At 42.0% G+C, this 13,491-nt stretch overlaps 1 protein-coding gene across 2 annotated transcripts; it reads left to right on the forward strand.

Annotated features, from left to right (window-relative positions):
* The first annotated feature begins 795 nt into the window (after nt 1-795).
* On the forward strand, nt 796-8,939 carry LOC100541906 (zona pellucida sperm-binding protein 2-like). Of its 2 annotated transcripts, XR_004159012.1 has the most exons (13): nt 796-977; nt 1,874-2,082; nt 3,280-3,397; nt 4,246-4,451; nt 5,034-5,151; nt 5,231-5,397; nt 5,522-5,622; nt 5,703-5,824; nt 6,247-6,297; nt 6,395-6,784; nt 7,772-7,868; nt 8,073-8,174; nt 8,718-8,939. XR_004159012.1 is itself a non-coding variant. In XM_031552612.1 (10 exons), the coding sequence occupies exons 1-10, from the start codon at nt 950-952 to the stop codon at nt 6,595-6,597; spliced, it is 1,323 nt and encodes a 440-aa protein (XP_031408472.1). In that variant the 5' UTR covers nt 796-949; the 3' UTR covers nt 6,598-7,748. The 2 variants fall into 2 exon arrangements, 1 of the variants encoding a protein (XP_031408472.1); XM_031552612.1 differs by lacking the exons at nt 7,772-7,868; nt 8,073-8,174; nt 8,718-8,939 and having other exon boundaries at nt 6,395-7,748.
* Nucleotides 8,940-13,491: the final 4,552 nt, after the last annotated feature.

The following is a 13,491-nucleotide window of genomic DNA, read 5'->3' on the forward strand; positions in this document are numbered from 1 at the left end:
GGTAGATGCAAGAGACTGTATTTTCCTGACGACGTCTATGCTAATAAATTATAAGGGGTTCCTGGGTACTGCAGTTCAATCATCTACATTATTACATTAAGATCTAGTCCTGGCCAGGTCATTGGCCATGTCAATGAGCAGTTTCGCAGACAACTTCCACGCAGTCATCACGAGTTAACATGAAACAGGGTTTACTGCCAGAACATAATTTGGGCCCAGCCATTTGTTTTGGACACAGTGTAATCTATGTCAATCTATAGTCACAGGCACAGAGGCAGAGACCAAAGAAAGGCTAAAAGCAAAAATGGAGCTGGCAGTATTCTCACAAGACTCTTTACTAGTTAAGTTATGAAGGTGACAGTAGTGTGATTTTGACTTATCCTCCTCAGCAGTTAGCTTTTTGGTGTATCAGTGGATACTTACATCACCATGGGCACAGTACCACCAGATAAGCTCAGTCTGAAGAGCTGCTGGAAGCGCTGAAAAATTTTCCACACAAAATGGGACAGAACGAGAGACACAACTAATTGCCCTGTGACAGCTAAAAAAGAAAATACATGCAAATACTAAACTTATTTACTAAACTTATTGAGGATGTCCCAGACCCAATACCACCTTATTAAGAATCTCAGCAGCATGTGAGCCAAACATGGACCTGACAAATGGGCCAGGCAAAGAAACAAGATCCCAACATAGCAAAATCCATCCCAAACTTCCCTACAATACTATTTTTCCTTTCTAGTGTAAAAATTTAAACCTTATGCCATCATTCCCTCATTGAGCCTTTGACTATTAAGGCCTAATCACAGATTTTACCTCCTAGAGTTCTGTATCTGGTGGTGTATATGGAATCATTTACAGCATTGACTTGTTCTTGGAGCACACGTGGACAGATGCAGACTGGCAAACCACTAAGTATACTGTCATCAAATCCATCACTACACCTTTCATGCCACAAATACCAACTGTTATCAACAGTAAGTCATTCTTCCCATTGACTTTCCTAGTCTCATCCTTCTGCTGCAATATATGTTGCTCCATTTGACCTCTGCTACACATTGACATTTGCCAGAATGTTCTGAACTCCCACTTCCAATTTGCTAGCCAAAGACAAGATCCGAGATATTAAAAAAACAAAATGAACCTTTAGCACGAATAAGTGTACCATTTATCTCCTGTCTTTATGAGATGAAATAACAATTTTAAGTTGCTGATAAGAACATTTCTGTCACTCCAACCACCACATTTTTTTCCAAGAATAAAGATCTAGAGTAAAGATGTTGCATTATGCAATTATCACACTGAGGGGAAGAACTGTCTGAGGCCAGTGTCCATGAAAGCCATTTTCTCTTCAAACCAGCTTGCATTTGTTATCTGAAAAATACTGAAATCATCATGTAAAACAGTAGTACAGAAATGTTTGTGTTTTTTTAAATGATGTTTTCCAATGCACTAAGGCACTAGACATCTTTCAGAGATATTTGGATAACTGATACTTAAAAGAAAATAAATTTTAAAAGAGCCCATTAGCATTTATTATCATAGTTTTCCCCTATTTTATGCAGCTCAACTGGATTCTAGATTCCACGGCTGAAAAGTCATTGCACGTCATAGTGCACCTCTACAAAGTTACCGAACCCGCTTTCTGTGAGGTTGTATATATGTATATATTTGTTGTTAATCTCTCGCAGCTTGAAGCAATTCTCATGTACTCAGAGTATTTCAGATCTGACTAGAATACAAACAGTCATTAATCAGAGCCATTAAAGAGATGGCTGTTGGCTAAGTTTCCTGGAACACGAACGGGAGGCCACCCCAACTGTCTTAGTTACTTGATCCACATCAGCAATAATTTGATGTTCTCTCCCTACAGATACTCTGCCAGAGGAAAAGATATTTAATGTTGCATTTGGACACTTTCTTCCTGATGTCTCTCTGGTGGCAATAACAATAGGAAATGTGCCATTTACCCTTAGAGAAGCACAGCACCAAGGGTATAAGATTTATGAAACTCCTTTTTCTAATGGAACGAAAGAATTTATCTTGGAAGTCTCCTTTGATGATCCATACGTTCTAAAGGAGGTAAGATACAGTAGATCTCTGCTGTGTGGAAGAAGTAGGGCAGTCCTTTTGCTGAACAATTGCTCATCTCTTATTAATCAACAACCATTCCTTTATCGTAAAGGTGTCAGTGATCCTGAACTCATCTGAATTAAGATTAGAGATTTGCATGTTGCATGTTGCTCTCCCTGGACCTGTGGGAGAAACGCAGCATCAAGTGTAGCTAGATAGCATGAAATACGACTTCCTTTAGTGTCTGTCAGCACAGCTAATTTCCAAGCACAATGCTGAGCAGGAAGAGGTTTGTCAAATCTCTGTTAAATGCTGTCCCTTGAAACAGGAGTGCCTTGGAAAAATAAATCAATTACTGCAATCTTGCAAACCAGCCATTACCAACATCCAGTAACTCCCGAACCTCCTTTTATGCAGAGCCATTTGCCTGTTGGCACAGGGCAAGCACCACACGGATAGGTACAGGCTGACTCAGGTTATTCTATATGTAATTCTGTTCAGCTTTAGACCATTTGTAATCTAAATATTTGTAAAAAGTATAAACTTGCAGAGGGAATTCAGCCTCTCATTTTAGTGGGAGGATGCTGAGCTGCACCTCTGCCACCCTTTTGACCAAATCACGCAGAGCTGCAGTGCTATTTTCTGTTAAAAGGAACTACATTGCGAACACACGGGACCTGGACTTGCACAAATAATTTCAGACTGCAGTCAAACCACAGTTAAATTGCATTAAAGAGCAAAGGAAGCCAAAGCATTTCAGCAAAGCTAAGTATTTCTTTCAGGTTGAACAGCAGGTTTACCTTCAGGGGCACTTTTACTGAAAGAAATGAGAATACTGAGAAATTTCTCATAGCACCTCCTCGTATCTTCTACCCTACCAATTAATCATTCTCCTGCGTTCAGACCACAGTAAAGATAAGGATTTGGACCCATACCTCCCTCTTTGGGCTCTTTCACTAGCGGGCTTCTGCCTCCATTTTCTGAGCAGCACTACATTCTCCATATTTATGTTTGGCCAACAGAGCTGTTGAATCCAGTCCAGATTTCTGAATAGTTTTAAGCCAACTGAAGCGACGTTTTTGGAGAAAAGCTGTTTGTTAGGGAGAGGAGAGTGCTAGAATGATTATTTAGTGCTGCTCAGGGTATGCATCCCTGTCTGTTCTAGAAGCCATTGCTACCACAGCCTTATACTTCTCTCTCTTTCAGTATGTGAATAGAAATGAAACGAAATATACCCTTCTTGTTAACTACACTATAAGCGTGGGTCCAGAGATGATACCCTATTATCATTCTGCAGAGGTGGAATGCATGATTGCTGATATTGGTAAGTTTTGCCATAATATTAAATGGTTTGCATCAACAGCATGGATCAAATTCTCATTGAATTCACAGTGGAGTTAGGCTGAGGATGAGAGCTTTTGGGAAAACCCCACCCTTCAATAGCTCATTATTGGTAACGAGGCCAACTTGCTGCTTTTCTGATGGCAGCTCTTCTGCATACTGGCAAGACAATCTGCCCTCGAGACACTGAGAGCTATAAAAACCAGTGTGTAAAAGCAGTTGGCTAGCAAACTCAGCGAACAAGATGCCTCATAACTTGAACATACATTTACTGGCAAAACTTTCAGACATTGCTATGAGTTTCAGTTTGTCCTCAAATGCAATTCTGCCTCTGTGTCCAGGACAAAACACAAGTGACTCAAATAAATTGCTGTGAACTCCAAAGAGAGCAGCTCTATAAAGAGAAAATCATCTGCTAAGAGCTGAATTTAGCAGTTTATTGAAACAGCCAGGAGGTCCAGTTGGTATTTTTTCAAACTTCTTAGATTTTGGATGTCCCAAAGGTGACAGTTCTGTCCTGTTGCATCTTCAAAGTTGCTCTGAGCTCAGCCTAAAGAAGACTACCAAAAAAATCAATTTACATATGTAGTCCATCTTGCATTACTAAACAGGGAGCAATCCTGTCAGCAAGCTGGCAGGCCAGGGCTAAAGTATAAGGATTCCAGATCCTGCTGACTGTGAGCTATACATCCGCAGCACAGCCAACAACCATAGGTGATGCCAGTATATCTGTGCACTGCTGCAGTGCCAGTGCAAAATTGAGAGACAGAGATCTGTGCCTGAGGCAAACCCTCATTCACTGTTGACTCTTTATCCCACCTCCTCCCACAGAAATACCAGAAGCAGTTGGTTACTGTGATGAAGAAAACCTCTACCTTATCATTCCTGGTTTTGGCCTGCACCAGTACTGGAACTTGTACCTTGGTACCAAGCTTCTGAACAGGCACACTGCACATACAAATGGGTACCTCACAGCTACCAATGCTACTCATCTGATCCTGCAAATACCTTTGTTTGCTGTGGGAGTCATCTATGAGGTATGTGAACTGCGTAACAGCCTTCTTTAAAGCACATAGAACTGTTTGTCCATACAGATACAGTCACACTGCCACAGTGCCACACTATAACAGGTATTGGAAAACCTGTAGAGGGAATGACTCTAAACCAGTGCAAGGAGGACAAGAGTTACCAACACAGGCTTTTCTGGTAATGTCATGTGTTACATGATCTGCAGTGCTAATGCTAAAAGATGTGCACCAAGTGTTTGAAACAGACTCCTCAGTGTTAGTAGTAAGAAGAGGCAAAATGTCCCATCTGCACAAAGCCAAAAACTGTATTTCAACATAGCTTTGATGTTCCTTTTAAAGGAACGTTTTGTAGAAATGTTAAAATTGATGTGGTAGTAAATATCTGGAGCATTTTACAATAATCAGACAAAATTTATCTCTCTTTGACAGTGACAAATTAATTCATAACAGAAAACTCCTGCCTCCATGCTGCATCAGGCTTGAGTTGTCACACTGACATAACTCTCATGACTTTTTGGTATTCAAATGGCACAAACTAAAAAGCAGAATTTTGGCCTTAACAGGAGATCTCTTCCATCCCCTCCTTCACAGGAAGTGTCCTTCCAGAAAATTAAAGCAAGGTTTGATGTTGCCTTAAGGAAAGTGAGAACCATGGAGACCTTGCAGACATTCTCCGTTAGCTGCAATTTTAATTCCCCAGCATTTATATGTAAGTTGTAAAAATGATCAATCAACAAAGAGGTCTATACTTCTTCCCTTGAGTTTACAATCAACTCTGATTTTCTCAGTATGCTACCCAGATGGTACTGTAATTATATCTGCCCAAATGAAGACAGTTCCTGGCATTGATATGAGTAGAACCCAACTAAGGGATAGCTCATGCAAGCCCAAAGAGTATAACAAAGAACATGCCTTCTTCAAGTTCCACGTCACCACCTGTGGCACTTCAGTTAGGGTAAGTCTGTGGCCAGAACAAATACATCTGCTGCAAGTCTCTGTCTCTTCTGCATTTTTTCTTTTGATGCCCTGCCCCAGAACCCGAGACAATTCAGTTTTTAATGAGCTTCCTATATGCACAGTTTGAAGGTGATCACATTGTTTATGAAAATGAAATCTCTTATGAGAAAGAGATTCTTCCAGGACAAAGCCAGCCGACAATCACAAGAGATCCAGACTACAGGTAGGAGCAGCAACTGCTCAATGACAACACACTTTGGTAGTGGAAAGAGAACACATAAATTACTGTTTTTCCCATTATAGTTTAACAGTCTTGTGCTACTATCGAACAAAAGAGACAGTGATGCTAGGTGCCTTCATTAGCAAGCCTTCTGCATCACATCCCTCTGGCTCTGGTACAATAGTGCCAAGGTCAAATTCTGCAGGTAGGCAATTGTCTTTTTTCTTTTAATTAACTTTTTACTCGGGTAGATAGTGATAGGACAAGGGGGAATAGTATTAAGCTCAGAGAGGGAAGGTTTAGATTAGACGTCAGGGGGAAGTTCTTCACATAGAGAGTGGTGAGGTTTGGAATAGGCTGCCCAGAAAGGCTGTGGATGCTCCATTCCTGGTGGTGTTCAAGATCAGGTTGGATGGTCTGGCCCTGGGCAGCCTGGTCTAGTACCAGATCTGGAGGTTGATGGCCCTGCCTGTGGCAGGGGGGTTGGAATTGATGATCCTTGGGGTATCTTCCAACCCAAGCCATTCTAGGACTCTATGATCTTCCTACAATTTGGAACTGCTGTGACTTTTTCACTTGTAATCTGCTTTCTACTAAAGAACATCACCAACATTTCCTTATCTGCAGTACACAGAAGGATAAGACAAGCTCTGAATGTAGTTTCAAGAGTGTCCAAAAGTAAGTCTTCAAAAAAAAGAAAAAAGAAAAATTCCAAATATGTTTTGATCTAAATAAAATTTTAACCAATAACAAAATCCCCTAATGTTTTCTCAAGGTGCATCTTTCGTGGATTTCTACGAGCCCAATGTGGCAATACTCAAGCGACCCACAGAGTCTGTGTTTCTCGAGGTGGAGCTGAAAGATGAGAGCCCTGATGCTGAGTTATACCTGGATAACTGTTGGGTAACAGGGTCTCTAGATTTCAACAGCACCCCAAGGTGGAACATCACTGTGGATGGGCAAGTAGTAACTGAATGACCAATGTGTTCATCAGAGGAACTATGATTTCTTCTAGATCTTTTGATCTGTTCTCTCAAATAGGTGTGAGATTAATGGCAGTGAGTATGTTGCAGAGTTCTGCTCAGTAGCTGCTAGCTCTAGAGTGAGACACCCTTCTCATTTCAAAAGGCTGGCAGTAAGGACCCTGACACATCGACTGAAACAGGTAAAGTTAAGTAAAAGGCTCATCCACCATTCATGGACCCAATCTGGAGTACTTCTTAAGATCAATTAAAAACCCAGCCAATTTAAATATCTCACAGAATTAAAACCTATCCAGCATCCAGCCCAAGTAGCCTGACTGGTGTATAGATTTAATTTAGTTCTCTTCTCAAATCCCCTCTGTAACATGATTCCAGTGACTTGAAATTGGACAGTCTGGAGTAAACAGTGAAGTTTGGTATGTAAATATGATTTTTATATGGTGTTCTTGAGATTTTATAGGGACATATTCGCAGCACTTCAACTGAAAATGTCTAGAACAGAAAATTCAACTTTTGCACCATAACATGCAACAAGAATTTGACCCTGTCATCTCTCACCTGCCAGTCAGACATCCCCTCAGAAGCCAGCTCAGTAGGCAGGGAAGCAGAGGAATGTGTGTCTGGCCTTACATTTTGGAGAATCTGTTTTCCTTCAACATTGTAAGAAGAGCAAAGAAAACCCAGGACAGTCAATTGGGAGTGCATTGCTCCTCGGGTACCCAATTGAGTGGATTCTAGCTCAAGTCATGGCAGCACCACTGTCTAGGCAGCTTAAGCACATAATTTTTTTACTTGGCCTTTTTTGAGCTGTTCAACTTGTGAACTTGCTAGAAATGAACATGATGCAATTCTGGCATGTGCTACTTCCTAAACGGGCAGCTGCATCTAGCGCAAGATTGAGTTTCTGTCTAGCTTTAATACTCAGCCTCACTGAGGCTCATGAGGTTTTCACTTCTCTCGTCTCAGCCTCTCAGTTACCAAACTGCCTGAGGGCTTCTTTGACACCAAATTTGAAATTCAAAGCAGGTTCAGCTAGAAGGTGTCATATGCAAGTGTTCAGACAAACCTGAGTCTAATCAACTATAACTTCTGCAAAAGGAGAACAAAAGGCATAACAATGCTCTGCAAGAGAGATCTCATGTGGACAAAATGGTTCTGCTTCTTCTCAGGTGTATGTGCACTGTTCAGTGGTAGTCTGCTCTGCTGCTAACACACTGCCTGGCATTCCTTGCAGAGGACAGTGCAGTCCGAGCACAGAGAGGAACGGTAAGTGCTCAGGAGAAAAAGATCCATAGCAAAGCACTCCTGGCCTAATGATTTCAAGAGATTTAGGACTCTTGATTTTGGTATCTGAAATGTCTTGAATATGGAGTCTGTAATGGTACCTTGAGCTCATAGTTTAATACATTAGCACTGAAGCACAGCATTTATATGTTCTTGAAAAGATACACAAATATGTGTCATTCTCAGCCTTTCTAGGTCACAATTCAGCCCACTTCCATGGTTATGTACTTGCTGGACCAGTCTGGATTGTTGAATCAGACCTAAGATGAAGCACGTAAACTGAATTTGGTAAGAACACTTGGCCCTGTGCACTCACTTAGGTCACCATGTTTTGAGTCACACATGATACATACCTTGTCTTATGAGACCTTAAATTTCTGGGATGCTGTCTCCATCTTGGTTCTGATACCTTTTCAAAAGCATTTGGGACAAGAACTTGGGAACAGGCAGGGTATGTGGTCTCTTGGTCTAAGCTTGAACCAATAAAGAAGGAGAGCTACCTGCCAAGCAAAACACAGGTGGTACAGCTCTAGAGAAGATGCCAGCAGTAAAGCAGAGTATACTGGAGTCAGGCTGTAGAAGGCAGTTTTGGAAACCTGGAAGATGCTACTTCAGCAGGTTTTCAACTGGACCACCTTCAGCAGTCATCAGGATTCAACTGAAAGAAAACGGATTCAAAATATTAGATACAAAGAGTAACAAAACATCACTGCACCCAAATCCCCCCAAAATGTTAGGGCACACCCCATAGCTTTGTCTGTCTTTAGAGGACCAGAGCTATTCACTGAGAGCTCCAGCTTCACTCATCACTTTGCTGTGTGTCTCCAACAGCATCCAAAGGCTCTGCTATGCTGGCTACTCTCTAAACGTGCATCCAGACACTGAAGCTACCTCTCAGTGATTACAAAACTATCTTGCTTGAAGTGAAAAGTTCAGACTGTGTGATTCAGGACAGCTCTACAACACTGGAAAGTGCTAAGGTCTGCCAACAGGATTAGCAAATGGTGTAACCTGTTGTCTCTCTGAAGTGACAACAGAAGAAAACTTACCAGAAAATAACCCCAAGCTTCAAAATAACACTTCTTGCTTCTTCCAGCTGTTGAAATATCGATTTGCAGATCATGAAAATTATTCTTCCAGTTGCTGAAATATGGATTTGCAGATAACTAAATTTATTCCAATCCTGATTACGGCTGCTTCTTGAAGTGACTGCCAATTCCTCCATGTGAATGCAAAGTGAAAATCTGAAAAGTCAAATAAAAATACATACAAACTAATGTAAGCACAGAACATCTCTTTGCTAGTTTGCAACAGCAATCGTCTGGTGTACTACTGCTGGCTCCAAAGAGTCAGGCAATCTGCTACTTAGGGCTTCTTCCACATGCAACACAGTGTCATACCAGTTGTTTTTTAATTATAATACTGCATTGATCTGAACTTCTTGGAAACTTGCTGGTTCCCTGCTTTTGTCTCCCCTAACTCCAATGAGGGAGAACAGATGCTCCAATATCAGGGAAATGAACAACTCATTTGATTATTTATTTTCTTTGAGCACAGAAAACATTTTCTAAGAGAATAAAAAAATAAGAAGGGTTATTTTCCAGAGATCAAGGACAGAACAGATATGTAATCACCTCTAACTCATTCTCAGGACGTGCCTATGCTAACTGAAGGTAGACTGCAACACAATTCGGTGTTCAACAGCAGCAAAGATGTGGCAACTGCACCAATGCAAATTCAGACTAACAACACACACAAGTGTGGTGTCCTATGGGTTTGTACAGGTCATGCAGTCTGATCAGTGCATAGACGTGGATGCTTCCCTCCAGCAGCAGCCCGGCAGTTGCATTCCTCTCTGCTGTACACGCACTGCACTCTGCTGTCCGGAGCTAGCACTGCACAGCCCAGCTGGCCTACCACACGTTCTTCAAGGCAACACAGTCCCCATTTTTGGTGCTCACAGTAGCAAGCTCAACATTTTATCGTCACCTAAAAAGCATTCTGAAATATGTAAACTAGGGCTGAAAGTTAAATACTGATGAGTGAACACGAGCTCTCCTTGTCCCCATTCACAAGGGACACCTTCTGGTTCCATGCAGATGAGAACCATAGAATAGGATCATAGACTGGCCTGGGTTGAAAAGGACCTCAAAGATCATCTAGTTTCAACCCCCTGCTATGAAGAGGGTTGCCAACCACTAGACCAGGCTGTCCAGAGCATCAGGTCCCCTGAGGTTCACTCACTATGCATCTCAGGAAAACTCCTCTACAGTGAGTGGAATAACCCACATCATTCCCTTTTGCCCTGGGAAACCAGGAAGGAGTCCAGCATTGCTCCCTACTTGTGCAGCCAGCACCTGGCCAGCTGGGAGATAATTCCCTCGCTGGCAGGCTGGGAGGGGACAGCAGGAGGTGAGATGCACCTGCATTTCTTTTTCCACAAGCATTTCAGGTTCCCACATTCACAGAGATCCAACTGAGAAATTCCACACTTTGCTTGCCTCCTCCTAGTCTGGTTGCTCTTCTTGGCAAACTTTTTAATGTTCAATCACAAGCATGTTGGGTTTATGCACTCAATTTAGATTTGAGTGCATCCTTCCAACACTGTGCTTTAGTCAAGCACCCAGCCCTTCCAGCAATCATGAGAGTTACAGATCCAGCTTCTACATCAGACCTACACTAATGCACTAGCACACGAAACGCATCCTCCTTCTATCAGTAGTTTTAAGTTCTGAATGTTGTTTTTGCCTTTTTGACCCTCTGCCTTTCCCATCGGGGCCAGCACTGCTGCGTAGCTGAGCTGGGTTGCACGAAGGCATCCATTCCACCCTGCTTGAACAGCACACCTTTCGCTCCTACTTCACTTTTAACTAGGTTACCTACCAAGTGAGACAGTGCATAGCACAGCCCTCAGTTTAACAGATTTTCAGCTATCTAATGTTGGCTTACCTCTGCTGTCCCTATGTTGAAAAGGAATTAATTCTTACCCCTTACAACCTAGGCCTTTCCCCTCAATGTGCCACCACTTCTCTGTCAGAATGACCCTCCTTGTTCTCCATGCTGCACCTCACATGCTAACTATACATGAAACATTTCTCAGACTGTTCCATGCCCTGGTTTGGCCTGCTAGCCTGCCCTTCTGTCATCTTCTCCTACATTGCTGCAAAAGCACGGAAAGGCCTTTGCAACACAAAATGGGCAAACTGTGTGACTCCTCCTCCTGTGTCTCAGCAGAAGGAAAATCAGGGTATACTAGGAAAAAGCACAGGATGATGTTATTCTTTGCCACATCCTCTGAACAAGTAAATTTTGGAGTCTGTTGATTATTTTCCTTCAGTACCTGGAACATTCTGTAATGCATCAGGGAAATAAAGACTTTTTTCTTTTTTAACTTAGGGTATCATGCCGCGTGCCCAAGTGGCCAAGAAGGCCAATGACCTCCTGGCTTGTATCAGAAATGATGTGGTGAGCAGGACTAGGGAAGTCATCCTGCCCCGATACATGGCATTGGTCAGGCCTCACCTCAAGTCCTGTGTTCAGTTTTGGGCACCTCAGTACAGAAAGGAAATGGAGGTGCTGGAGCAGGTCCAAAGAAGGGCAACTAGGCTTGTGAAGGCCTTGGAGAATATGCCCTGTGAGGAGAGACTGAAGGAACTGGGGCTGTTTAGTCTTGGGAAGAGGAGGCTGAGGAGAGACCTTTTTGCTCTCTCCCAATATCTGAAAGGTGCTGACAGCGAGAGCAGGGTTGGTCTCTTCTCACCGGTGACAGAACGAGGGGAAATGGCCTTATGTTGTGCCAGGGTAAGTTTAGGTTGGATATCAGGAAAAACTTCTTTACAGAAAGGGTTGTTAAGCACTGGAATAGGCTCCCCAGGGAGGTGGTTGAGTCACCATCCCTGGATGTGTTTAAAACCATTTGGATGTGGTGCTCAGGGACATGACTTAGCGGAGGGTTGTTGGAGTTAGGATTCTATGGTTAGATTGCGGTTGGACTCGATGATCTTTAAGGTCTTTTCCAACCTGAGCGATTCTATGATTCTATGACCAGGTGAGAACAGTTACTTGTTGCCAAATTAATCCCAGCTATGCGGAACTGCCAGTGAAGGCTACACGAAGGAAAGTATCAACACCTTTTGGAGAGTAGGTTTATAGGTAGGAAACGTTGGGAAAGCGGCTGTGAATTATTCATATTTGAAACATTTCTGGCCAGAGCAACAAGCCAGTCCGCACACATTCACAGCAGCCACCTGTTGGACTTAATGGTACCACACTGGAGCCGTGGCGAATGCTTTGCAAGAGGTGGTGGAGCGGACAGCCAGGACTGACCCAGATGCTCTACAGAGCTTTGCAGTTTTCAAGCACAGACAACCCCTGAAGCCTCGTGAAAGTGTAACGCCACCACACCTCAGTGTTGCAATGCATCCAAAGTAAACAGTCCGGGCTTCTTTCACAAGCTGAAGTTTGTCTGAATTTTATATGGAACACTATGTAAAGAGTTTTACTGCTCTCCATTAGATTTTTAGTTCTTAAAAGGATTATAAACAGAAAACCTTGCAGGACAAGGAGAGTTAATAAACACGTCCTCAAGCTTTTTGATACATTTTCAACAGTTGTGAGTGACAGACCACCACACAGCACTATGTAATAATTTCTCAAAGTAAAACTTCAGAGGTCATATTCATCTGTTCATATTGCCTTACAACTTTTGATGACAAGTATAGTATCAGCTCATCTTCTCACCATCAAACAAGCTGGTAAGATTTCTCAGCTTTGGAGACTGGGGTAGCATGAAAAATACAAATCCTTATGTGCTATTTTGGACACAGAGCATCAAGATACAACAATGGAAATGGAGCGTGTGCTTAGTATATTCACAAAGTCCAAAATTCATCTTTGTAAAACCTAGTCACAAACTCCTAGAGCCACATTCCAAAGTATAAATGGTTAGATTATGCCATCACGCACCACATTTACTTAATTTGTCCATTGCAGTTGTTAGTCACTCATCCCAAACCTGAAAGCAATCTTGGTATGACTGCTAGGGAACCACAGAAAGAAGGCAAAGAAGTTCAAAGACTGACATCTGCTCCCATAACTTACCCAAATGTTTCTACCACTAACTATGCAGGGTTCAGGATCATCCACATCATCACAGCAAGGAGAATTGTCATTAGGGCCATTTGTTAAAATATATTGTAATTGTATTGTAATTGTATTTGTTAAAATATATTGTGTGCATATATATGTGTGTGTATATATATATACATATTCTCCTAATGTCAACTGGGGCAACTAATATTCTTCCCTTTCTTAAAACCTTTATACTTTCATAAGCATTATTAATTCCGTTATTAATCTCTGTTTGATATTTTTACAATGAGATCAAAAAAATGTTCTGTTTCAATCTGTTTAGGTAATGCAAAAGTAGCTCTAGAAGAGAATGAACTTATAAAGGACTGAACTCCTCATGAAAGGTACATTTGGTGTCTCCTGAAAAGGTCTGCAATTTTTCTTAATACACGAACACCCCGAAGCCTTCAGCTTCAAACTGCTGTCATGTAGGCAAACACTAAGACCTTCATTATTGTCACTGTGCTTCTCACAA

Source organism: Meleagris gallopavo, chromosome 2 (genome assembly GCF_000146605.3).
Source record: "Meleagris gallopavo isolate NT-WF06-2002-E0010 breed Aviagen turkey brand Nicholas breeding stock chromosome 2, Turkey_5.1, whole genome shotgun sequence".
Taxonomy (NCBI): domain Eukaryota; kingdom Metazoa; phylum Chordata; class Aves; order Galliformes; family Phasianidae; genus Meleagris; species Meleagris gallopavo.